The sequence below is a fragment of the Protopterus annectens genome, chromosome 8.part0, assembly GCF_019279795.1.
Source record: "Protopterus annectens isolate FY-2018-M chromosome 8.part0, PAN1.0, whole genome shotgun sequence".
NCBI lineage: Eukaryota > Metazoa > Chordata > Ceratodontiformes > Protopteridae > Protopterus > Protopterus annectens.
In genome coordinates this window covers 710,631,405-710,657,910 of record NC_056741.1, presented here as the reverse complement: position 1 = coordinate 710,657,910, position 26,506 = coordinate 710,631,405, and the positions used below count along the sequence as shown (strand labels likewise).

Below are 26,506 nucleotides of genomic sequence, written 5' to 3'. Positions count from 1 at the left end.
GCTGTTGGTTCAAAGCGGAAATAAGTTAAGGTCTGCAGTATTAAATTCAAGTTGCATGGAGGAGCAAGGCCTTTATAAGGTGGTCTCAATGAGAGAGTGCCTCTGAAGAAGGCCTTGCAATGCTTAGATGAAGCCAAGGAAGAATTCTCAAAACCAATATGGAAGTTAGAGATCGCTGCCAACTGAACTCTAATGGTTGAGGAGAGAGCTCCTTTGTTAAAAACTGTTGCCAAAAATTCAAGAATACTCTGTGTATTGGAGCTGAAAAATGGGTCAATATGTTTCTGATGCACCCAGAAAACAAACGTCTTCCATTGACTTCTGGAAAGTTTCCTCGTAGAAGCTTTACATGAAGATAAAGGTATGTGACAGACAAGGGAGATCAGCATAGGTTGTCTGGCTATTAAAGGAAGTGGAAAACGCATGCTGTTTGCTTTAGGTTTAAGAAATATGGATGACTCAGTCTCACTGGGTGAGATAGGTGGTCTGGAATCGGATCCAGAATACAAGGTTGGTAGATTAGATGAGGCCAAAGAAAGGGGAACCAAATCTGTTGAGGCCAGTATGGTGCAATGAGGATGACTCTGCTTTTCAACCTTGCAGCTTTCTGTAGAAATTTGGGGATCAAGGGAGTCGGGGGATAAGCATAGAGACTAGGGGGCCAAATGTGGAGCAGTGTGTCCCTGGGTGATTCCTCCGGAGGGGATCAGGGCAAAGAAGCTGATGCACTTGTTGTTTAGGGGAGAAGCAAAAAGACCACAGCAAGGCTGGTCCAATTGACAGAAAATTATTTCAGCCACTTTGTTGTTGAGGGACCACTTCAAAGGTAGGATGGACCTGCTCAGTCTTGTCTGCTATCACGCTGCTCTTCCCTTGGATGTGTGTTGCTATCAGAAACTGGTTGGAGGAGATCGCCCATTGCCACACTCTGAGGGCTTCTTGGCACAAGATGTAAGATCAGATTCCTCCTTGTCTATGTACCAGACTACCAGTAATATTGTCCATCTGAATCACAATCATTCCTGAAGGCAGAGAGTCTTAAAATGCTTGTAATGCTAAGAGCACTGCTCTCATTTCTAGGATACTGAAATGTGTGTTGGCCTCTTCTGGGGACCAAGTGCCTTACACAGTTTTCCTCAGGAAGTGCCTCCCACCCCAATCTAGGATGAGTTCATGATCACTATGGAATTTGGCTGAGGGAGAATGAAAAGACAACCTTGAGAATATGCTCTGACAGAATCTACCACCAAAGATACTTTTTGCATGCTTGACTGATTTTTATTTGGCCAACATGCGTTGATTTGCTAGAATCCATTAAAGAATCCTCATGTGGGATCTCACTAGAGGAACTAAAATTATGGCTGTTGACACTGACCCTAGGGCTTGTAGAATCAATCACGTTGATACTGCTGCACTGTGAATTATCTTCTAGACCTGGAATCGGATAGTCTGTACTCTTGCATGAGGAAGAGAAGCTGCCACTGATACGTGTTGAAAATTGTTCCTATAAACTCCAGTATCTGAGAAGATTCTAAAGGAGATTTGCTGTAATTTATGGCAATTCCTAGAAGTGAACATGTTTTGAAGTACCTAATTTCTCACTCTTATGAGTAGATGCTTGATCGAGGCAGCAATGAGACCATCGTCTGGATAAACAGCCAGAATCCCTGCAGTCTTAAGTAAGCTGCTACCACTGCCATGCATTTGGTGAACACCCTGGGGGCTGTGGTGAGACCAGAGGACTGGGCTCTGAACTGGTAATGACTGGCTCCCAGCTGGAAGCGCAAGTACCTTCTTGACTTTCTATTCATTTTTATGTGATAGTACATATTTTGAAAGTCTATCGAGCACATCCAGTCATCTTTGCTCACTCAAAAAGGGCAAAATGGACTGAACCATGACCATCCCAGTCTTTTGTATGTTGAACTGACTTATTCAAGTTGCTGAGATCCAAAATTGGTCTCCATTCCCCTGTCTTCTCTGGCACTAAAAACAACCGTGAGTAAGTTCCAGACTATCTAGTCTGGTGGAACCTCTTGGATGTCGGTTTTCTAGTAGCTTTTGTATTTCTAGTGGTGCTCTCTTCCTCTGATTGGGTGGAACATCAGGAAATTTCATGAGGACAGAGGTTGAAAGGAAAAGGGACTCATATAACCTCTGGAAATAATCTTCTGCACCCACAAATCTTTTGTGATGTCTAGCCAGGCTCTCTGGGGCAGAGATAAATGACCCCCGATTGCCTCCAGAGGGGGAAAATTTGGCCTCCTTTCAGGAGCACTGATTGGGTCTGTCAGAGAATGAATCTTTAGACCCTTGGTTTTGTGGACCATGTCTTTCATTTGAGTTCCTCTCTCTGCCTCTGGGTGAACCATCTCTCTGTGAATCTTGGAAAGGACCCTGGGATTTTTTGAAACACATTTTTCATCCTCTCCGTTAGCTCCTAGAGAAGGACTTAGAGGGGTTGAAAAACATATTCCAACAGCAGAGAGGGTCTTTCTGTCTTGCTCGCATGTGGAGAGTGTGTCCTTCACTTTGGGATCAAACAAAGAGGTTCCATCAAAAGAAGCAGTGATGAAAGAGGACTTGAAGGGCTCTGCAAAATTCACAAAAGCACATCCAGGCAATGCCTGAATCCGTTACCCTTGAGGTATCCTCAGCTAGATGAGAGATAAGCCTCAGGGATGAATTTGAGATGAACTGAAGGGTTGCCAAATGTGTGGCCACAGAAGACAGAGTCTCAGCAGTAGTGTTCCAAGGAAGGGATTTTGACAGTTTCTTAATCAAATAACTCTTGAGTCTTGTAAAATGTGCCAGTTAGTTCAGCGATCTGAGGGCAAAAGTCACTGAGGTATAGACATGCTTTCCAAATCTGTCCAAAGCCCTAGACTCTCTGTTAAGGGGATGGGCAGTGGAACTTTGTTTTACTAGTTCCTTCTTAGTGGCCACAGCCACAAAATACAGTTGTATACACTTACCATAAATGTAGATGTTCGAGTGTATTCACTGTTGCAGTTATTACATTTGGGTAATCTGCTTGCAGGTTGCCCTCAGTCGGCCTGATTAACAAAGTCTTGGGTCCTGCGTCGGTTGCTGTCCCTTCTTCCATGACGTCAGGGGTATAAAACATGCAGCCGACATCATTACATCAGTTTTTCCCAGATGTCAGGTGCCCCCCCCCCCCAATGGGGAGCAAATAAACATAAAAACACACATGTATACCTCCAACAAAAAGCAAATACACCAGAAAAAAGGCTTTTAAGCATAGTAAAGGAGAGTAGAGGTATTGCCAGAAGAAGTTAGGGGGGCTGGAGGGAGGGTAACCAGGACTGCAACAGTGAATACACTCGAACATCTACATTTATGGTAAGTGTACACAACTATGTTCTTCGTGTTTCACTGTTGCAGTCATTACATTTGGGTAGATTCCCAAAGCTATGGTTGGCAGGAGGAGTTTATATAGCATTAGGGCCAGCAATAAGGCCCTGCAAGACAGCAGTGGCAAAGCCAGCTCTGGATTTAGAGAAAATTGGCAAATGATAATGCTTGGTGAAAGTATGTACAGAACTCCAAGTAGCAGCTTCTAGGATGTCCCTGGTAGGAACACCTCTGAGAAAGGCTGCAGAAGTAGATGCAGCCCTGGTGGAGTGAGATCTGATCCCCTGGGGGATAGGTTTTCCATGGTGCTTATAGCAGAAATTAATGCAATGGCTTATCCATTTAGAAATGTTTTTTTTTTTTTTAAATAACCTTCCCCTCTGCCCCTGCAGCAAATGCTACCAGCAGTTGTTATGATTTTCTTCAAGGTTTAGTCCTGTCCAAGGAGAATCTAAGTTGTCTGTGCACATCCAAGGAATGCAGAATCCATTCCCCTTTGTTCTGTGGATTGGGAAAGAAGGCTGGCAAATGAATGGACTGATTAAGAACCACACTGGATACCGCCTTGGGCATGAAGGATGGATTGGTCCTGAGTTACACCCTGTCCGCATGAAAGATGATGAAAGGCTCCACTGCCATAAGAGCCTGTAATTCAGATATCCTTATAGCTGAAGTGATTGCTAAAAGGAAAGCTGTTTTCCAAGAAAGAAATTTTAAGTCTGCAGTAGCAGCTAGCTGAAAAGGAGGTAGAGTGAGTTTCTCCAATACAAAGTTAAGGTCCCAGGCAGGGGTTGGAGCTCTACTGGGTGGTCTCAAGTTTTTGGCCCCTCTGCAGTACTGCTTGAGGAGAGGATGAGATAAGAGGGGAGGTTCTGTGTTATAATGAGCTGAAATGGCTGAAGCATGCATTTTAATGGAAGAAAAGGACAAGGCTGTGTGAAGCATCTCAGTTAAGTATTGCAAAATCTGAGGTAAATTGGGCGCTGCTGTGCTCATCCCTTGAGATTGGTTCCAGGCACAGAATCATTTCCATTTTTCAGCATAAGATTTTCTAGTAATAGGTCTCCTTGCCTCTAAGATGACATCCATCACAGGTTTGCTGAGGGATGATAAGGGTGAATTAAGTGATTAGCCAGGCTGCAAGGTTCAATGTTGGAAGTTGAGGGTGCAGAATTTGGTTCTCCTGCTGAGACAGCAGGGAAGGGGTCTGAGGTGGGTGCCATGGAGATAACTGCGACACACTGCGCAGGAGCGGGTACCAGTGTTGGCGCGGCCAGTCTGGAGCAATCAAGATCATCCTTGGTTTGTCCTATTTGACTTTTAATAGAACTCTGGAGAGCAGAGGCAGCGGGGGGAAGGCATAGACTGAGATTTTTTCCAGCTGAAGGACAGAGCTTCCACTTTCCAGGCTTGTTTATGGGGAGTCCTTGTGCAAAACATGTCCAACTGGTAGTTCTGGGGGGAGACAAAAAGATCTATGTCTGGGGTCCTCCATTCGCTTGTGAACATGTTGAAAACCCTTGGTTCCAGTTTCCATTCGTGTGGGTCCATGAGGTTTCTGCTTAGTCCATCTGCCAGTTTATTCAATTTTCCTGGCAGAAATTGAGCTTGTAGGTGCACTTGGTAGCTCAAGGATGTGTTCCACTATGCCATGGCTAGTCTGCAGAGGAGGTAGGAATGTGTACCCCCCTGCTTGTTTATGTACCACATAACCATGGTTTTGTCCGTCTTTACCATTAGTTGTCCTGGAAGAATGTAGTCCTTGAAGGCTGTCAGAGCATTCTGTACAGCTAACATTTCTTTTTGACTGATATGTAGGTGCATTTGACTTGGGTTCCATTTGCCCTGAATGCACTTCCCTGCCAGATGAGCCCCCCCCCATGCATAGTCTGATGTATCTGTAGTTAGGGTTTGGGTGACAGGAGGTAGTGTGAATGGTAGTCCCTTGTTTTGGTGGCAGGCCTTTGCCCACCAGAGGAACTCCAAGCATAGGCAAGGTATGATAGGAATCATTGTTTCCATGCTGTGAGAATGTTGACTCCATAGACTTTTTAGATACCACTGTACTTTCCTCATATGCAGTATTGCATATGGAATTAGAAGAATGCAGGAGGCCATGACCCCCAAGGCTTGCATTATTTGTCTTGCAGATAGCAGGGTTTTTGTGGCCACTTGTTTGAAGTAGGTTAACAAATGAATTTGCTTTTCTGGCGTGAGGTAAGCCATCTGGGTAGTTGTATTCAAGCTTGCTCCCAGGAATGTAATTTGTTGACAAGGCACCAGTTGCGATTTCTTTTCGTTTATGGTGTACCCTAGACAAGTTAGAACCCTTTTTACAAATGCCAGATGATTCAAAGGTATGCCCTGGCCTTCTGCCTGAATTAGGCAATCGTCCAAGTATGGGTATATTTGAATATTTCTTTGCCTGCAAAATGCAGTAACTGGAGCCAGGCAGTTTGTGAATACCCTGGGCGCAGTAGACAAGCCAAAGGGCAGTGCAGAGAACTGATAATGCGTGTAGCCTGCTTTGAAGCGTAGGTATCTTCCGCAAGATTCCCTGATTGGGATGTGCAGTTATGCTTCTTTTAAATCTAGTGTTGTCAACCAGGTGTCTTTGCCTAGCATAGGAAGTAATTGAAGAGTCAGCATCTTGAATTTTGGAATCTCCAGAAAGGTGTTTAGAGTAGACAGGTCCAGGATTGGGTGCCATGATTTGTCTTTTCTGGGTACCAGAAAAAGTCTGGAGTAGAAACCTTGTCCCTTTTCCTCTTCTGGTACCAGCTGAATAATCCCCATGCTTAAGAGGGAAAGTACTTGTTTTTGAGCCTTTGCCCACTGATTTGGGGGCAGGTCTGGCCACCCATTTGGTGTTGGCAACGTGTGGAAACAAAATCTGTATCCCTGGGACACTATATTTAAAACCCATTTGTCCTGGGTTATGAGTTCCCAGTCCTTTGCATGAAGAGCAATCTTTCCCCCTAAAGGGGCGGTCAAAAGATAAGTGCTTGGGAATTTTAAACGGACGTCATTGAGACTGTTTACCATGGTGGGTGTCTTATTTCCAGATTTGGAAGTGGAGGCCCCCCCACTTCTTAGTTCTGAGAGTCCCCTGGGACTGAAACCTGGGTTTTTTGCTGAGTGTGGGTTTGGCATGCGAGGACCATGAAGGGACTGTTAAGGACCATTTCTTAGTAAGCAAGTGTCTACTAAATCTCGGAGGTTGCACTTGTAAAAGATTTTTAACAGTTTGCACAGATTTAGCTTTATCTTCCATCTTTTTAAGAACTTCTTCAGCCTTGTTGCCAAACAGGCGGTCCTGATTTAAAGGAGCATCCAACAATTTAGCTTTAACATGATCAGGCAAAGAATGCTCCTTAAGCCAAGCATGCCTTCCAAGCACAGACCCAGTAACAGCAGCCCTGCAAGAGGCCTCTAAAGAATCAAAACCACACTGCAAAGTATGTTTTCCAACTTGTTCAGCAGAATGCATTAAGTCCTGTAAATTAAGAAGTTATGTACTCACCATAACATTCCTGTATGGAGGTCCAGGGACTGGAGCCACCATAAGAGGGCCCTCCTGCAAGCCCTGCTGAGTGAGATAGGGTGACTGAGGGGAAGAAACTGAAAGGACCATTGGACTAAAAGGGTCCACTGTAGCACCCTCATATTCAGACGAGCGACTGGAAGAAGAGTTATTGCTGCCGCCATGGAGCCTAGCGCCCTCAGGACCAATTCCGCCGGTGGGGTTTTTGATTGGAGGATGGTCCACACATGAAGCCTCAGGTTTTGAAGTCGTTCCGAAGTGAGGAACGCTCGCAGACTTCTCCTATCTAGTTTGGCCCCTATGAACCCTATCACTTGTGTCGAAGCAAGAGAGGATTTGTCCATGTTGATCGTAATGCCTAGTTGGGGAGCTAGCCGGAGAAAGTAATTTCTGGCTGCACAGAGTAGATGCCTTGTTGGGGCGGACAGGAGCCAGTCGTTCAGGTATGGGAAGACCTGCATTCCCTGGAGTCGCAGGTGGGCCGTTATCACTGCTAACACTTTGGTAAACACCCTGGGGGCTGTGGTGAGACCAAAGGGAAGGACCCTGAACTGATAGTGACTGGCTCCCAGCCAGAAGTGGAGAAACCTCCTGGATCGTCTGTCCATTAAAATGTGGTAGTACGAATCCTTGAGGTCTATTGAGCACATCCAGTCGCTCTCCCGCAAGAGGGGGAGAATGGATTGAAGGGTGACCATCCAGAATTTTTCTTTGGTTACTGACAGGTTCAAGAGTGAAAGGTCGAGAATCGGTCTCAAGTCCCCGGTCTTTTTTGGCACCAGAAAGAACCTGGAGTAAAACCCTAATCCGAGCTGATCTGGGGGGACGGGCTGGATGGCTCTTTTTTCTAGGAGCTGCTGAATTTCTGCAGCTGCCGCCTCCCTCTGATCAGGTGGTACATCGGGGAGGTTTTTGAGTCTGGGGACATGGTGCAGTGGAATTTTGTATCCTCTGGATATGATATGAAGCACCCAGCGATCTGATGTAATGGACTCCCAAGCAGCCAGGTGCTTCGAGAAGCGCCCCCCGACTGCCTCCAGAGTGGAGCAGTCGGGCAACCCCTCAAGGCTGCTGCGTGGGCCGATCAGAGAAGGTTTCTCTGGACCCAAAATTTTTCGGGGCCCCTCTGCCTCTAGGGCAGCGTCCTACCTGTCCTCCTCTGCCACGGAAGGACTGGTTGTCCGGAGCAGGCTGGGAATGTTGCGATTTCTGGAACCACATCTTCTTCTGTCCCTTTTGGTTCTTGGAGAAGGACCTCTGGGGAGCAGACAAGCGGACTCTGACGGCAGACAACGTCTTCCCGTCCTTTTCGCTCTGGACAAGTGTCTCGCGAACGGTCTTGCCAAACAAGGCAGAACCATCAAAGGGGGCATTCGCAAAGGACGCCTTAAAGGGCTCTGCGAAGTCACAATGTCGGAGCCAGGCCTGACGTCTCATGACTAGACCCGCTCCGCTGGCTCTAGTGGCTCCCTCTGTGGCGTGGGACAAAAGCCACATAGAGGTATTTGAAATAGATCTTAGAGTGGCCATACGAGTGGAGTACAACTGCTTGTCCTCCGCCGACATGGACTCTGGGGGGGAAGCAGCATATTCTTTGATAAGATCTCGCTGCATCCTGATGATATGTGCCATGTAGTTCAGGGACCTTACTGAGAAGGTCGCTGAACTAAATACCCACTTCCCGAGGTGATCCATCGAGCGGGACTCCTTGCTCGGTGGATGGACCGAGGGGCTCTCCTGAGGTAATTCCCTCTTAGTGGCTGCTGCCATCAACATGGCATCTATGGGGGGGACCCTTGCTCCAATGGGACTGGTCTGCAGGGGGACTCAAAATTCTATCCGGGTATTTGGGGACTGGCTCCACAGTGTCAGGCTCCTTCCACGCCCTGGTGGTGATAAGGTCCACCAGAGGGTCGGCCGGAGGGGACACCCAAGAGGTAGACGGGCCTGCTTCGAATGCCTCCAGGAACACAGACTCGTTGGAGGAAGCCTTGGGGGCAGACCCCCCCCCCCGATCCTGAGCATTTCCATGATGTCTCCAAAGGAGACATCCTCGGGGGGTGACCTTGGGGAGACTTCCCCTTCATCCAAGTCCATGTCCTCTGTTAAGGACTCGGGGGGGGGGGGGGGAGTCCACGTGTCTCCTCTTACACTTATGCTTGCGAGGCACTTCCTCGGGGGGACTGTCCGAGGAGGTCTCACCAGTAATATCCTGTTCCAGTGGAACAACCTGGGACATCGAAGCAGGCTGTCCCTGTGGCCGGGTGATGGAAGCCTGACCCAGCAGAGAGGGAGTGCAGGGTGGAGCCGATGCAAGGACCGGGGGTTCGGATGCTCTCAACAGAGCCCTCTCCAATGCATCGAAGGCCGAGGGGGAGCCGCTCTCCCTGGGGTCCGAAAGTCTACTCCCACTTGGATCCGATGAAGGGATCGGAACCGGCCCCGAGGACATCGGATCCGAAGGACCCGTGTGCTCCGACCTGGACGGAGCCGAAGACACACTGAATCCCTCAGATCCGAAGCTCGGCCCACAGCTCCGAGAGGTCAGATCCGAAGGACCCGACAGACTCGAGGGCAGGGTCGGATCCGAAGTACCCAGTACTGTCGGTGCAGACCCACCCCCGGCTCCAACACTGCCCTGCTCCGAGCCCGGGAAGCGGGTCGGAGAAGGAGCTATTGGGGCAAAAAAAGGTGTTGCGTTCCCCCCCGAAGGGGGGGGGGAGGCAAGAGCACTCCCATCTGCAGCTGGGCCTGGATGAACCTTATCATCATCTGGTCCAAGTCTGCATGCATCACAAAGACTGTAAGTAGATCTCGACGAGGCCACCGAGGCAGGCTGGGAATGCCGCCTCGATGACCTCGACGGAGATCAGGTCTCCTCCTCAGGTCCCGAGGAAAAGCAAGGGGATCGGATCCGAGGAGGAGGGGGACCTGGAAGCCGTGGAGGGAGAAGCCCGCTTAGCTGGGGGAGCCGAAGGGGAGGCCTCGGCCCGCCGCTTGTGGTGCTTCTCCCTCCTTTTCTCCCTCCTGGCCTCCCTTTCCTCCGGCGTCTTAGTGAGAGTTTGAGTCTCGGCCGGGGGAAGGGGGGCAGGAGTGGCTACCACCAAGGACTGAGGAGGAGCCACGGGAGTACCGGAGGCCGAAGCCAAATCCGGGGGCAAATGTCCCGCCAGGATCAGCTTCAACCTCCGCTCTTTCAGTACCCTGGGGTTGAACGCTGCGCAAATGGAACACCCAGAGGACAGGTGTTTGACCCCAAGGCACCGAATACACAGAGTGTGGCCATCCGCCGGTGAAAGCTTATGGCCACACTCAGTGCACTTAGAAAAAATGGGTTTTGGGTCTACGACATTAGAAAAATAAAGTAAACTACACAAACACACCAGGCCCCAAAAACACAAGCAACACACACACACACACACACACACACACACTCTACGAACCAGCGAGGGGAGGAATTACACTAAAAATTAATGAAAAGGGATCCTAAACCACGCACACTGTTTAATTAAACCAAAAAAGATTTCTAATTTGACAAGTTTTGAAGACTTATCTGGTAAGTCGCCAGGAGCTCTAAAATCCAGCTGTCTCTTCTAAGAGCAGCAAACTAGATCTGAGGTCAATCAAGGTTGACAGGGGATTATGGGTAAGGGGAGGAGCTAGGAGCTGGGATCCATAAGCTGTAAAATAAGTTGCCAGCTCGGATCCGAAGTCGGATCCAAGACCCAAAGGTTGCTGACAAATGAAGTCCCTACTTCAGATCTTTATTTTCCACACAGTCAGGAATCAACATCATTTTCTGTTTAAGCAGTCCAATAATATGTTGCTGATATTTTACATATGAAATTGGCAGTTTAAAGCTCTGATTGCCAAGGTTGCAGAAGTGTAAACCTTTTTACCCCATCTATCCAGCGCCCTGAAATCTCTATCAGAAGGGGTAGGATTTTTAGCAGTAGAAAGTACAGTTTTGTACCTACCATAAATGTAGATGTCCGAGAGGTATGCATCTGCAGTCCTAACAAATGGGTTGTCCTGGCCTCAGGCAGCCCTTCGGTCGGCCGGATTCCAAAGTCTGGGTCTGGCCTCGGCTGATGTCGCACTTCACCCGACGTCATAGCTGCAGTTCAGCGGGTATAAAGGCATCAGCCGACGACATTTTCCTCAGTGTTTCTTGCCCCAGATGCCAGGAGCCCTCTAGGAAGGCTAAATTTGGATAAATGCAAATGTTTCCAAACAATAGAGAGCAAATAGAAATAAACAAGTATATACATATATACAAACAAATACACCATAATAGATTCCCCCAGCTAGCTACAAGATGGGCAAATACCCTAGGAGTACCACAGAGGGGAAGGAGGGTGGGTAATCCTGACTGCAGATGCATACCTCTCGGACATCTACATTTATGGTAGGTACAAAACTGTACTATGTCCTTCAAGGATGCATCTGCAGTCCTAACAAATGGGTAGAATACCATAGCCAAACTGGGGAGGAGGTAATAATTAGATTATGGTGTAGTTAAGATCCCTTGCAAAACAGCAGTGGCAAAACCTGCTCGGGATCTGGAGTATAAGGGTAGATTATAATGCTTGGCAAATGTATGCACGGAGCTCCAAGTAGCAGCCTCTAAAATGTCTTTGGTAGCCACTCCTCGTAAAAAGCTGTAGTAGTGGCTGTAGCCCTTGTGGAGTGAGGTCTGATGTTTTCTGGAGTTGTCTTTCCATGGTAAGAGTAACAAAATCTAATGCAATTTCCTATCCACTTTGAGATTGTCTGTTTTGAAATTGCTTTTCCTTCCATTCCTGTTGCATATGCTACCAGTAGCTGGTCAGTTTTTCTATTGCTCTTGGTTCTGTCCAGGTAGTAGTGCAATTGCCTATGTACATCCAAGGTATGTAATAATCTTTCTCCCCTGTTCTGTGGGTTGGGAAAGAATGTAGGTAGGTGGATAGCTTGGTTTAGAGATACCCTGGAGACCACCTTTGGCATAAAAGTAGGATTAGTTCTCATGGACACTCTATCTTGATGGAAGATTAGGAAGGGCTGTACTGCCATTAATGCTTGTAATTCAGAAACCCTTCTTGCTGAAGTGATTGCAAGCAGGAAAGCAGTTTTCCATGATAAGTACTGTAATTCTGCTGTTGCTGCTGGTTCAAAAAGAGGGAGTGTCAACTTTTCCAGCACAAAGTTCAAGTCCCATGCGGGCAATGGTGGCTTCCTTGGTGGCTTTACATTTTTAATTCCTCTCAGAAACTGCCTGAGTAGAGGATGAGAGAAGACTGGAGGGTCCATGTTGTATTCTGCTGAAATAGCTGATGCATGAATCTTAATGGAAGAATAGGACAGGCCATTGTGGAAAAGTTCTGCCAAGTATTCCAGGATGTTAGCTATGTTTACCAGTGACACATCTTCTCCTTTAGCTGCACTCCAAATGAGATATCTTTTCCATTTTGCTGAATAAGTTTTCCTTGTTGAGGGTCTGCGTGCCTCCAAGATAATGTCTTTAACCCTTTGAGATAAATCTGGGTTATTTTGTCTTATGCAATGTTCCAGGCAGCTAGCTGCAACGTTTTCAAGTTTGGATGCAGGATTTTGAAGTTGTTCTGTGTTAGCAGTAAGGGAACTAGGGGCAGAGGCCATATTTGTTCCAGAGACATACTCCTCAGTAATGGGTACCAATGCTGCCTCGGCCAGTCTGCAGCTATCAGGATGATCCTTGGGCGGTCTTCTTTGATCTTCAATACCACCTTGTGCATCAAAGGAAGAAGTGGGAATGCATATGCTGTCAGGTTTTCCCAACTGAAAGATAGGGAGTCCACCTTCCAAGCCAGAGGGTGGTATGTCCTTGTGCAGAATTTTTTCAATTGGTGGTTGTGTGGAGATGCGAATAAGTCTATTTCTGGTAGTCCCCATTTCCTTGTAATGGATTTGAAGATGTCTGGATGCAGCATCCATTCGTGGGCATCCGTGGTAGCTCTGCTTAGGATGTCTGCTAGTATATTTTCTTTTCCTGGTACAAATATTGCCTGGAGCTGAATGTTGAAGCTCAGGGCCACATTCCAGAGGTCCATTGCCATCCGGCATAGAGGGTATGAATGTGTGCCTCCCTGTTTGTTGATGTACCACATAACTGTGGTGTTGTCAGTCCTTATCAGCAATTGACCCTGTTGAAGAAACGGTCTGAATGTCTTAATTGCCAGTTTTACTGCCAGCATCTCCTTTTGATTTATGTGTAGGTTCAGCTGGTCTCGAGTCCATAAGCCTTGTATGCACTTGTCCAGCATGTGTGCCCCCCAACCGAGGTCTGAGGCGTCCGTGGTGATAGTCTGGCTTGGTTGAGGACTGTGGAAGGGCAGTCCTTTGTTCAATTGACAGGCCTGAGCCCACCACTGGAATTCTTGCTTCAGGCATGGAATTATTGGAATTTGGGTTTCTAGGCTGTGCTTGTGCTGAGACCATAAATTCCTTAGGTACCATTGCAACTTCCTCATATGTAGTCTGGCATGTGGAATCAATATTATGCAGGATGCCATGTAACCCAGGGCTTGCAGGACTTTCCTTGCTGTTAGCTGGTTCTGCGTTGTTAATGCCATGAAATAGAGAGGAAGGTGCTTCTGCTTTTCTGCTGTGAGGGATGCCATTTGATTTGATGTGTCCAGTTCTGCACCCAAGAAAGTTATCCTCTGGGATGGTATCAGCCTTGACTTTTTTATATTGACTGTGTATCCCAGGGCTTGTAGCAGATGAATGACCTTTTTCAAATCTTTTGCTAATTTGTTTTTGTTGTCTGCTTCTAACAGGCAGTCGTCCAGGTAAGGGTAAATTTGAATTCCCTGAAGCCTGCAATGAGCAATTACTGATGCCAGGCATTTCGTGAATACTCTGGGCGCAGTAGATAAGCCAAAGGGCAATGCTGAGAATTGATAATGCTCTGATCCTGCAAGAAATCTGAGGTATCTTCTGCAATTTGGTCGTATGGGGACGTGCAGGTATGCCTCCTTGAGATCTAGAGTTACCAGCCAAGACTCCTTGCCCAGCATGGGAAGAAGCTGCTGTAGGGTCAGCATCTTGAATTTTGGAACAATGAGATATGTGTTCAGAGCGGACAGGTCTAGAATAGGTCTCCATTGGTTTTCTTTTCTTGGCACCAGGAAAAGTCTGGAGTAAAATCCTTGCCCTTGTTCCATAGACTGTACCTTTTCTATAGCTCTCATCCTTATTAAGTTGTCTATTTGTTCTAGAGCTTTTGTCTTTTGATTTGGAGGTAGGTTTGGCATTCATCTCTTCCTTGGTAGAGTATGGAAGTGAAACCTGTAACCTTTGTCTATGGTCTGTAAAATCCATTTGTCTCCTGTGATGTAATGCCAGTTTACTGAAAATAAGGCTAGCTTTCCGCCTAAGGGTGCATCTAGTTGTTCCCTGGTAGGCGGTCTCAGAGCCAAGTCACTGTGATTGTCCTGTGGAAGTGGTAGTGGCTGCATCTGTGGCAGTACTTCGCTGGTTGTTAGGCTGCCACTGACGTCCCCTGTAGGCACCTCTGGATTGACCCCTGCCTCTTGGGCGCCTATTCCTGCCTCTCTGTGCTCTGGTGCTGTCTGGAAAGGACCAATTCTTGGAAGGCCAGTTCCTACTAAACCTTGGAGGCTGGACCTGTAGGAAATCCTTGACTGTCTGGACAGATTTTGCTTTCTCTTCCACCTTCTTCAGCACCTGCTGTGCAGGTGAGCCAAACAAATTATGCTTATCCATGGGAGCATCTAGGAGCTTTGATTTTACATGGTCTGGTAAGGACTGCTCTTTTAACCATGCATGCCTTCTGATCACTGTACCAGTCATAGCTGATCTAAAGGAATCCTCCAGTGCATCATAGCCGCATTTTAAGGAATGATTACTGACCTGCTGTATGTTATGTACCATTTCCTGAAGAGACTTTTTGTCTAATGGTTGAGGCGAGGACAGTTTTTTAGTTAACTGGTCTAACATAAATTCCTGATACTAAATCATGTGGAATTGACAGTTTAAGGCCCTAGCCGAAAGAGTAACAGAAGTATAAACTTTTTTACCCCATCTCTCTAAGGCCCTAGATTCCCTTTCAGAGGGGAGGGGGTTTTTGGCAGAGGTAGCTGCTACAGCCTTGGGTCCCTGTGAAATAGTTTCAGGATCTGCAAAAGGAGCCTTATACAAATGATAATGTGTGTCCGGAACCCTTTAGTACCTGTCGGGCTTAGCAGGGGCCGGAGGAAGTGAATCAGGGGCAGTACAAGCATCATTAAATGCATCATCCACAACAGTAAGTACTGGAGGAATGGCTAAAGGCCTATGCTGTGGCAAATGCAAAATGGTCCTAAGCCTTTTCCTAGAGTCTGAAAAATCCTGGCCCTGCCATTGAAATTGTTCCCTCATAGCATGCAAGGTTTCCCCAAAAGAAAATTCCTCAGGCGGAGAGGCAGAAGGAATGGAGTCTTCTGCATCAGAGTCCTCATAAGGAGAATAAGGGCCTTCTGGAGGGTTTGTATTTTCTGAATCATCAGAAGAGTAATCTGAAGAAACTGGCTCAGGGGCTCTGCTCTAGGCCTCTTCTCTGGAGGTGGGTGAGAGGCCCTGTCAGGGTGAGGTTGGGATCCCCTGATCAAAGAAATGAGATCCTCTGCTAGACTAAGCATTTGAGTACTAGAGCTAGGCCTGTGAGAGGGGGTCTTAATAGGCACAGTCTTGGTTGATTTTGCTGCTTTAGCCCTGGCAAAAGCCTTAATCGACATGGATGCAGGGGGCCTAGCAGCTCCACGTGCAGGAGTGGATATATCCAAAGGGATAGTATCAGATAAATCCTGTGAACCTGTAAGAGCAGGTGGAATTTCAGTAGCAGATTCAGCCATGCTGGATGAGGCCTCGGTGGGAGGCAAGCTTTCAGCCGAAGGAAGAACCGAGGACTCTGTTTCAGCCGAAACCGAGACACTCGCGGTTGACTTAACCGCGGTTTCGGCCGAAACCGCGGACCGCGAGTGTCGGTCCTTTTCCTTGCGCTTTTTAGCTAATTGTGAAGTCGGAGTTTCCGACGGCATGTTGTAAGCAAAAGCGGAGCCGAAAAACTCCTCAGCAAATTCCGACCGACGTCTAAGTTTCCGTCGGTTGAAAGAAGCACAGGCTAGACAGGCTGCTACGTCGTGGTCTGGGCCTAAACAAGGTAGGCAGTAAGAGTGGAAATCTTTATGAGGTATTTGTTTCCCACAAGTTAAACAGTTATTCACTTTTTCTGACATCGGCTGAGGCAAGAAAGAGTCCCCAACGGGGTACTTAGCTTTTTAGAAGTCTTCGGTAGTAGCAATCTCTGGTTCTGACCGACCGGCACTTGCGAACAGCTTCTGCTTCGGGCGCCACGCGGCAAGAAAGACTGAGGAAAATGGCGTCGGCTGATGCCTTTATACCCGCTGAACTACAGCTATGACGTCGGGTGAAGTGCGACATCAGCCGAGGCCAGACCCAGACTTTGGAATCCGGCCGACCGAAGGGCTGCCTGAGGCCAGGACAACCCATTTGTTAGGACTGCAGATGCATCCTTGAAGGACATGCCTTAATTCCCTTGGGCCCCTGAGAAATAGTCTCTGGATCTCCAACTGGATTTTTGAAAAGGAACTTGTCGGACTCAGGAACCCTGTAAGTATCTGTCAGGTTTACTGGGAGCAGGAGGCAGGGAATTAGGGGTCAAACTGGATTCCGAGAACACATCATCAACAATGTCTAGTACAGGAGGTATAGCCAAAGGCCTATGCTGAGGTAGAAGAAGGAAATCCCTAAGCTTCTTTTTTGAATCAGAAAATTCCTGGCTTTCCCGGTGGAAATGATCTCGTAAAGTATGTAAAGTTTCCCCAAAAGAAAAATCCTCAGGAGGGGAAGCAGAGGGAATAGAATCCTCTGCATCAGAATCCTCATAAGTAGGTATAGACAAATCCAGGTCATCAGAAGAAACAGAATCCTGATCAGAAGATTCATAATCAAGCTCAGCCCTAGGCCTCTTGGGGGGGGGGGTGACTACCCCTGATTAGCGTTATTAGATCTTCAGCCATTTTTATCATTTGTTTTTTTAGGCATAGGGGCCTGAGCATTTGGCCTGGGCGTCGGTTTTTTAGACATGAATCAAGATTTAGGCCTTAGTAATGAAGGAGGTGTCGATTTAATATGCAAGTCTGTAGGCCTGAATACACCCTCAGAAGCCGATGCCTGCTCCAGACCCATCCAAGGTAGAGACATCAACGGGTTCCATAGTTGAAGTATCTCGTGGAATACCGGACTCCGAATGGGTCTCAGCAGAGGCCTGCGAATCAGAAACAGTGGGTATCAGGGGCTGGGAAAGCGCCTCACTGAGTACCGGCAAACTGGCGACTGGCTTAGGAGAAGCGTCGTAGGCAGTTTTGGACCTTGGCGGCCTGTCTCTGTCTTTATCTTTGCGTTTTTTCGGAATCCTAGTAGTTGGATAGTTAACCGATGACATTTCTGGATAATTAAACCGAGAACCAAAACATTTAGAGTCAAAAATATGCCGACGACGGATAGTGCGCTGATTAAATAAAGTGCAAAACTGACAGCAAGATACGTCGTGGTCAAGGCCTAGGCAAAAAATACAGTACGAATGAAAATTTTTATGAGGTATTTGCTTTCCACAAGTAATGCAATTATTAACTTTTACTGACATCGGTAAGGAGCAAGAAAAAGTTTCCCCAACGGGATACTTAACTTTAAACTGAAGACTTCGGTTCTGAAACTCGAAAACGAAAATTTCAGGAGTTGGCCGACTGGCACTTGCGAACTAATTCTGCTTCGGGCACTGCACGGCAAGAAAGACTGATGTAATGATGTTAGCTGCATGTTTTATACCCCTGACATCATGGAAGAAGGGACCGCAACCGACGCAGGACCCAAGACTTTGTTAATCAGGCCGACTGAGGGCAAACTGCAAGCAGATTATCCAAACGTAATGACTGCAGCAGTGAAACACGAAGAACATCCATAGCATCTACATGTACTCCCTTACTCCAAAACTCCCTTCCAACAGGTGGTGCCAGAATTCAATCCGGTCTTTTGGAGATGGGTTCAAATGAGTCAGACTCCTTCCATACCCACTTACAGATCAAATAAACGAGCTTATCAGCGGGCGAAGTCACGCAGGAGGTAGACAGGCCAGATCTAAACACGTCCAGGAATACTGATTCCTCTAGAAAAGGATTGTCGGGGGACAAACCACCCCTTTATTTAACAATTTCCAAGATATCTCCAAATGAGACTTCTTCAGGTGGTGATCATGGGGATCCTCTCCCTTTGTCAAATTCGATATCTTCAGTAACAGATTCTTGTAGGGAATCCAACTGCCTCCTTTTGCACTTTCGCTTCTGAGGTACTTCTTGAGTGGGATGCTCTGGAGAAGTATCAGAAGAGATGGTGATACATTGCTGGGTAGCCTAGGGAATTTGGGTTGGATGCTATGGCTCTGAGAAAGCACTCAGACAAATCCTTGGATCCAAGGATAAAAATATCCTCAGATCTGACCAAGACAGTCTCGGCAAACTTTGATCTAAGGGCTCCAAAACAGACTGCCAGATCAAAGAAGGAGACGATAGTGGTGGGGTGAGCAAAATAAGTCTTCCTGACCCGAAGGGGCAGGAGCTGGGAGAACCCCTCTCTATATCTGTGCCAAGAGAAATTTCCTCATCATTCTATCCACATCTGCTTTGGTGAGACTCCTGGAAGAATTAGAGGAGGCTACACAAGGAGATTTTGAATGATGTCTTTCCAGAAATTAAGATGGAACCTTAGATGGCACTGAATCAATGACTGGTGAATATTGGGCTCTTGGAAAAAGCCTTGGAACTGACGAACTCAGATCTGAAGACGTTTTTGGAAATCTGGGAACTGGCTTCGATAAGGAAGTCTGGCTCCATCTCATTTCTTCAGAAAATGGCTGTAATAGAAGGGCAGCTAGTGAGGGTGGCACACATGACAACTCTAGAATGTCAATTCAGTGATGAATGTGTCACTTTAAAGCACATGTCTGTAATGAGGGGTTACCCTATGGGATTAATTGAAGTGTTATCTGAAGTACAGAATAAACGCCAGGCTGTTTTTTTTTTTTTAGCCAGAAACTATGATAGTGAGATAATTCTACATGTAATGGAACCAACTGTCCCATATTTGAACATCACCAATGAACCAACAACTTCACAATTTAGTTTAGCCTTCATCACTACTTTTAATGTTGAAAGCAAGCAGTTGAAATGGATTTTGTACAAAAACTAGAAAATCTTGAAGGAAGATAAGTGAAGATAAGTGTTCTATGTCAAAAAGTGGGGGAAATACCAAGAATAGTTTATAGACGGAACGTAAGCATGAAAAATCTTTTTGAATCTCACCTGAAACAAGACTGTTTGCATCCTTACATGAATAGATGTGGAAGATGTAATTTTTGTAAATACATACACGTAGGGACATCGTGTAATATCAATGGGCATTTATTTTGTGTCAGGAGTAAATACAACTGTGACAGTACAGGATTAATTTATACAGCAATTTGCTAAGAGTGTCCATGTTTTTATAAAGGAAAAACGGAGAGCAAGTTATGTCCATGTAGTTACGAGCATTTATACAATATAAAAAAGAGAAGAGTACAAATTCTCTAAACACATTAAGGAGAATACAGGACATACTTTCAAATGTATGGTAAACGAGAAGGTTAATAAGCTAGAATGAGGGTGTTCTTGACCTTTACTTCTAGAAAAACATGAATTATATTGGCAAATATTTTGGAATTCTTATGTAAGGCAAGGACTCAATGAACACATCTTGATTATGTCCATTTTGAAGTTAAGAGCTTTGCAGAGGTAAATGTAAGGCGTCTTATGTGCAGCATTTTTTATATATACTTATTTGCATTTGTAGTATTTATTATTTTACAAAGCTTTTCTTACAGTAATTCTTTTGTAGGTTGGGTATATAAGGCTGATACTGTTTTTTTACTTGTAGCAAATCAATTTTAATATATTAACTTTTTAAAAAACTTTTTAGCTTTAGATATACTTTGGAACAGTAATTTGCTTCATACTGCTTTTACATAGATATAAGTATTGCTTTACGCTTCTCTTACTTGTTTTATTAATTGACTCGTATGACAAGGCAGTTTAACTATTTAACTGATTATTAATGTATGCGTTTTGTCTGAAGATGTTCTACTGATGTAGAATGAAAGCTCTTATCTTGACATAATGAAGTTTCGCTATGACTTTGAGGGAATGTGGGGGAAATTCTTGGCTAGGCTTATAAGGGCCTCCAGGCCAATAGCCTACCATCATCCTATGTTTGTTTTTTGATGTCCGAGCAGCATGCGGTTCCTTTTTTTGTATATTCCATGATATGTCTGTTCTTTCTTTACCTTCATTTTCAAAGAAAATGGCAATAATATCCCTCAACTCTTTCAGAGGCAGATTTAACAAAAGCAGCAAAAACAGCTTTGATGTATCCCAGATGTCTTACCAAGATCATCTAAACTGATCCCATGCAAATCAGAGCCTTCTGTATTAATGACCACATATTTCAAAAGCCCTACTAAATCAACTTACCACAAAACAAATCCAGACACGGTCTGAAATTCAAGATAGTAAAAGCATTTTAAGAAGGGAGCAACACCACACTCTCTGCTATGTACAAGAATTTTACAGTACAGGTCATACAAACATGACAAAAGTGAAACAAAACAACTGGTGCTGTGCAACACCTAACATCTCTATGCTACACTTGCACTCTAGGAGTACTGTTCAATGATCAGTACATCTGATTACCAGACGTACTTCAACAGTGGGTGCCTGATGTAAGGAACTCTATTACTGAAAATGTAGTGGTGGATTCCATGACAAAGTAACCTGTGCTTGCTTTGTTAAATATAGTAAGGGTGCAAACAGAAAAAAAACTTTTGTTTTATTTGGGGGGTGGGGGGGTAAAAGAAAAAACTGAAGGATTATCATCATTAATAGTGTTTATGTTATTTATTTTTGCGATTCTACTGTTGTTTTTGTACTGTCATCCAAGACTATTACAGTATTTTGTTGGCAATAAAAAAAAAAAAATTGTGATCCAAGAAATTCTGGACTTCACTCTGCTTCCTAATCTATGCCGTAATAGTTTATGGACATTAGCAGCAGTACAGAGCACATGCATTTCTACATTTCAGACTATATCATTCTCCTAGGCCAAGTATATATGCATTAAAGTTTACCTACCAATCCGCACTCCAGTGCTTGTTCTGGTAGCAGAAAAGCAGCAAAATCTTTTAGCAGCTGTGGCCACTCCTGCAGAATGTCACGCAAACCCATATACAAATCTACTGCTGATGGCTGCTTAGGATCCGTTTCAAACTCATACAAAACACGGAGAAACTCCTCATATTTTCCAGAAGTGTTGCGCAGAACTTCTTTAACCTAAAAGTAAAGAAACACATAAATACAAATTAAGTGCTGGCTCATAATTTTAAACAATACATTTTTGCAATACTAAGGAATCCTTTGAGGGCCAATAAACATTGACAAGCCTATCTTTAATTTGTAGATGCCTTAAAGGTGTCTGACGCCTGCTTGAAATCTGGCAATTATCAAACATTCTACACAAATAATTCAAAGACTACTTTAAGCCTAAAGGAAGATCTCTACATTACTCTTGACACATATTGTACCAGAATCCAAGATTCTCATATAGTGTTATAGGAGAGAGCTGTAAAGTGCTGCAAAAAGAAATCCATTCTATTTATGTCCTGCTTGTTACTTTTTCAGACCTATGTATGGTTAATTTCATCATGTGTTATTACAAAGTGACTAAATCTCATATACTCCCTACAGCCATGACCCAAGCCAATGCAAAAGAAACATTAATGGACATTTACAGCAGCCAAAACAACCTATTCTGCTTTACTGCCACTATTTAATATACATAACCACGTCTTTTTTGTACTATGAAGTTGCAAATTTAACTGTTATTAACCTCTGTAATGTCAGTGACATTTTCAGCTTTGCTAACACAGTGGTAGGTCAATAAAGCAAATAATATGGGACTTCCAAGATGGCTGCACACTGATCAACAGGTTGATTTGAGCACAGTATGAGTAAAATTCGGTCACTGGCTAGAGATTACATTGCCCGGATGTCAAAGAAAAAATCTGGAAAACCTGACAGAAAATCAGCCAGAAGAGAAAACTCATGCTGGGAAGAATACTGCAGCTGTTCAGCAAAAAAAAAAAACAGTTCAAGTCTCAGCTCTAGCACAGGACATGGCTTTCAGTATCATATGCACACAACAGGTGTTTTAAATAAATCAAACACTGAAGGAATATATCAACTCAAAAAAAATGCTGGAAAAATACAAGCAGCTTTAAACCAGTTATTTAGATGAACTGATAAAACTGCAAAAATGAACGGAAGAAATGAAAAAAATGGTGAGTACTGAGGATACTCAAGATGGTTTTTCAAAAAGTAGCAATTGTTAGAAGGCTGAGCAAGCAAATAAAACTTCATATGCTCTGCATTACCATATAAACTAGAAGGAACAAAGTGTATTATTTTTTATGAAAGTACAAATAAGCAACTGGATTACTATTTCATAGCAGGATTTGTTAATCGAAACAGCACATCATGCTCATGCTCTAAAGCTAGCTAAAAGAAAGCAGCGAAGACCCGTATTAAAGATGCAATCATACCAGCAGAAAGAGTTGCTCTTATCAAAATTGTGACAGATATGAAAAGTATTTGAAAAAAAAATGAGACACAGCATCTGTGAAAAGTGATTACTCATTGTAAACCGGACAGTAGAAAAGCAAGTTTATCCCAGCAATCTGGGAATGTCGAAAGGCAGGTGCAAGATTCAAGTTGCTGCATCCATGGGTTTTCAGAATATTTTTTTCCTGGAAGATCACAGACAATTTTTGATGCAGAACAAGCTAAGGGAGCAACAAACAGTGGGCTAAGAAAGCAGAAGGGGAATCCTTCTCATTCTTCTGACAACAAATCCTAGTGAAACATTTTCCTTGTTTTGAAGGAAAATGCTTGAAAGACAGAAAAAAAGACACAGGCTCTAACTTGAAGAATCAGAAATATCTTGGACTTAAAGCGGACAGTGTTGTTGGAAGATGAAGATGATCAGGAAGACCACCAGCAACACTGAAATTACTGAAAAATGGGAGACTGTAGAGCATCAATCCCACTGGATATAAGAAGAGACATATGAATATGGATTTGCAAAGAAAAGGCCTCTCAAGAAAGAGTGAACTTTTGTTGACTTTCTTAAACTTGTGGGTGAGCATATACCCCACTTTATGTCATTAATGTTTAGGAGGACATAGACGGGAATGAAAAAGTAACTGCAAGTGAAACATTTTTTTGTTCTTATTAAAACCTGTATAAAAAAAGTTAATCATGTAAATTGTATTTTACATTATAAAGCACTTTTGTATATTGCGCAATCAAGGTTATTTCATATTTGAGGTGGGGGAGTTTCATCAGCAACTGCTGTATATGTTGAAGATGAAGCAAGTAAGTACTTTTTAGTTGCAAGATGCACAGGCTTTACACTGTAATAAGATAATAAAGGCTGGTCAGATGCAAGTTAATATAATGTTGTGAACTTGGGCTGCTTGGGTAGGGTGAGGTGTAAAAGTGCACTGATACATGCAGAATTAAGATAGCAATTTCCCATTTTTACAAGGGAGGATGCCTACACTAAGTCTTGGCTTAAGTTACAGATATGTTTTTTTTTTTTAAGTAAACAGGCTTGAAAAAATAGGACAAAAAAGCATGGAAAACATTAAGGTTCTTGCATCTGCAAAGTTATTAGCCTGTTTTTTTCCATTAGCAATTGCTCTCATTGGGAGACAATATGCAGGCAAGCAGGCAAAGGGAGCTGTGAACATTGTGGTCTTAGGGAAACTTACAAAAAATCTTTTATGCATCTGCAAAGACATTGGCTGTTTTTTCTCACTGATGCTTGCATTGCTTAGGAGATGAATAGTATGCAGGTTCAAGCAATTAGTTTTGAGTTCTGAGCACACTCTGCTTTTGAGAGAAATCTAAAATTCAAAGATACAGTGGCAAACAGTTTAATGAATACAGTCTGAAACTGTGGGAGCTGAATATGTAGAAGCAGCCCCTCAAATGTCTTCATACATTAATACATTTAGTAAAACAGTGCACAGTTTACTTTATTTACTTTTTCTTAGGGCTTTTTTTTAATGTTTACTGAAAGCATACAAGATATTTTTCACATCTATGAGGGAAATGAAAAGATAAATAAGAGATACCAATCAGTATAAGCCAGAACAGAAGCTGTAACGTGCACTTTAGCATGGATAACCATAATTTTAGCTTAGGTAGTGCCTATGGGTGCAGCTGTCAATTTGAGGCAACAGTTCCTATCTGGAAAGGTAAACTTCATTTCTTGAAAATGTACATGCTGTTCTCTCTTCATTCTAAGTTAAAAGGTGATTGGGAGTTCTGAAAATCTATGTAGCTTTTCAGCTGAGCGTTTTTTTTTTTCCAAAGAAGCAAGAAGCCTTCAAAATGTGACATAGGCTCAAATTCAAATGACCAAAAGCACCTGCCAAAAATTCGTATGTGCAAGTAAGCCAAAATTGGAAATACACATTCAAAAGAACTGTCATGTGTAATACGTGGGAGAAATAGTTTTCTGTCATAAAACTTACTATTGTCCATATTATCATGGAATGTAAATGGTCTTACAGGTACAAACAAAAAGTGGCGAGTACTGAATTATATTAAGAAATGTAGGGTGCAAACAGCAATGCTGCAGAACACTTTGATATAAATGATCATAAGAATCTGACAAAGATTTCAAACTTAGTATTCAGCAGAATATCCATGACAAAGGAAAAGTGGAGTAATAATACTAATAGCTAGAGAGGCTCCAATAGTTATAGAACAGGAAAAAGATACAAGTGATAGGTTTATGGCAGTAAGTGGCTAATGGCAAAGGAGGATACCTATATGGCCATTTACATTCCAACATAACATGGACAGTATAGCCATTATGATAGAAGGCTATATCCTACTATTGTACATGACAGTTCTTTTGAATCAGTATTTCCAACTTCCATGTTATATGCACACACCGCCTGGCAGGCTGGTCTTAATTACAGTTGTTTTATCTCATCTCTATTTAAACCTATGTCATATTTTCACAGCTTTTTGATTTGAGAAAAACTAAACACATTTTCTGAACCTCTTTTAACTTGGAACAAAAACACAAAAAGTGCAGTTGTGTACACTTGCCATAAATGTAGATGTTCGAGTGTATTCACTATTGCAGTCATCACATTTGGGTTATCCTGCCAGGGGTAGCCCTCAGTTGGCCAGAATACCAGAGGCTTAGTATTTCTGTGCTGGTTGCTGTCGTTCCAGGATTGACGTCAGGCAGTCATTGGTATTAAAACAGGCAGCCGACGCTATTAGATCAGTTTCTCTTGCCCTGTTAGGAGCCCCCAAAAGGGAGCTAGGTTATGGTGGAGGAACACCACCAGTAGAAAGTAAATACCAAAATTTCCTTGTAAGGAGAAAGAGAGAGACAGAGATAGAGAGAAGGGGGATGGAGGGAGGGAAACCAGGACTGCAATAGTGAATACACTCGAACATCTACATTTATGTAAGTGTACACAACTGCACTATGTTCTTTGTGTTTCACTGTTGCAGTCATCACATTTGAGTTGATTCCCAAAGCTGAAGAAAAGGGTGGCGGCAGTCAAGAAGACTGGGGGCTGGCTAGGATGCCCTGCAAGACTGTGGTGGCAAAGCCCGCACTGGATTTGGAGAAGATACGCAGGTGGTGAAGGTATGAGCAGTATGAGCAGATGTCCATATTGCAGCCAACAGGATGTCCCTGGTAGGGACCCTCTGATAAAAGCTGCTGAGGTGGAGATTGCTCTTGTGGAATGTGTCCTGTCCCCCTTTGGGGGTGGTTTCCCCATGCTGTTTGTAGAAGAAATGGATGCAGTGTGCTATCCATTTGGAAATTACTTGTTTGGATATGGCCTTGCCCTCTGCATCTGCAGCAAAGCTGACTAGCAACTGATCAGTTTTTCTAAAAGATTTAGTCCTGTCCAGTGAGAACCTGAGCTGTGCACATCTAGAGAGTGCAGAATCCTTTCCCCCCTTCTTTTGTGAATTAGGGAAAAAGGTGGGCAAATGAATGGATTGGTTGAGAGTCACACTGGACACCACTTCAGGCATCAAGGATGGATTAGTGCTGAAAGCGACCCTGTCAGCATGGAAAATGATGAAGGGCTCCAAAGCCATAAGAGCTTGTAGCTCTTACACTCTTCTAGCTGAAGTGATGGCCAGAAGCAAGGCTGTCTTCCAAGAGAGACATTTTAACTCTGCTGAAGCTGTAGGTTCAAGGGGGGGCAGGGCGAGCTTTTCCAACACAAAGTTAAGGTCCCAGGCTGGAGTAGGAGCTCTTGTGGGTGGCCTTAAGTTGTTAGCCCCTCTTAGGAACTGTTTGATGAGAGGGTGTGACAATGGCGGTGGCTCTGTGCTGAAATGAGCAGAGATG

The 26,506-nt window shown here is 44.3% G+C and overlaps 1 protein-coding gene across 2 annotated transcripts in view; it reads right to left on the bottom strand.

The window, feature by feature from the left end:
- The window catches only part of GON4L (gon-4 like), a 3,426,849-nt gene that overhangs the window by 611,928 nt on the left and 2,788,415 nt on the right, over positions 1-26,506 (bottom strand). For both annotated transcript variants that reach the window (XM_044080158.1, XM_044080159.1), the window contains one exon: positions 21,181-21,378. In XM_044080158.1, coding sequence (XP_043936093.1) covers positions 21,181-21,378 — 198 coding nt within the window. The remainder of the gene's footprint in view (positions 1-21,180; positions 21,379-26,506) is intronic.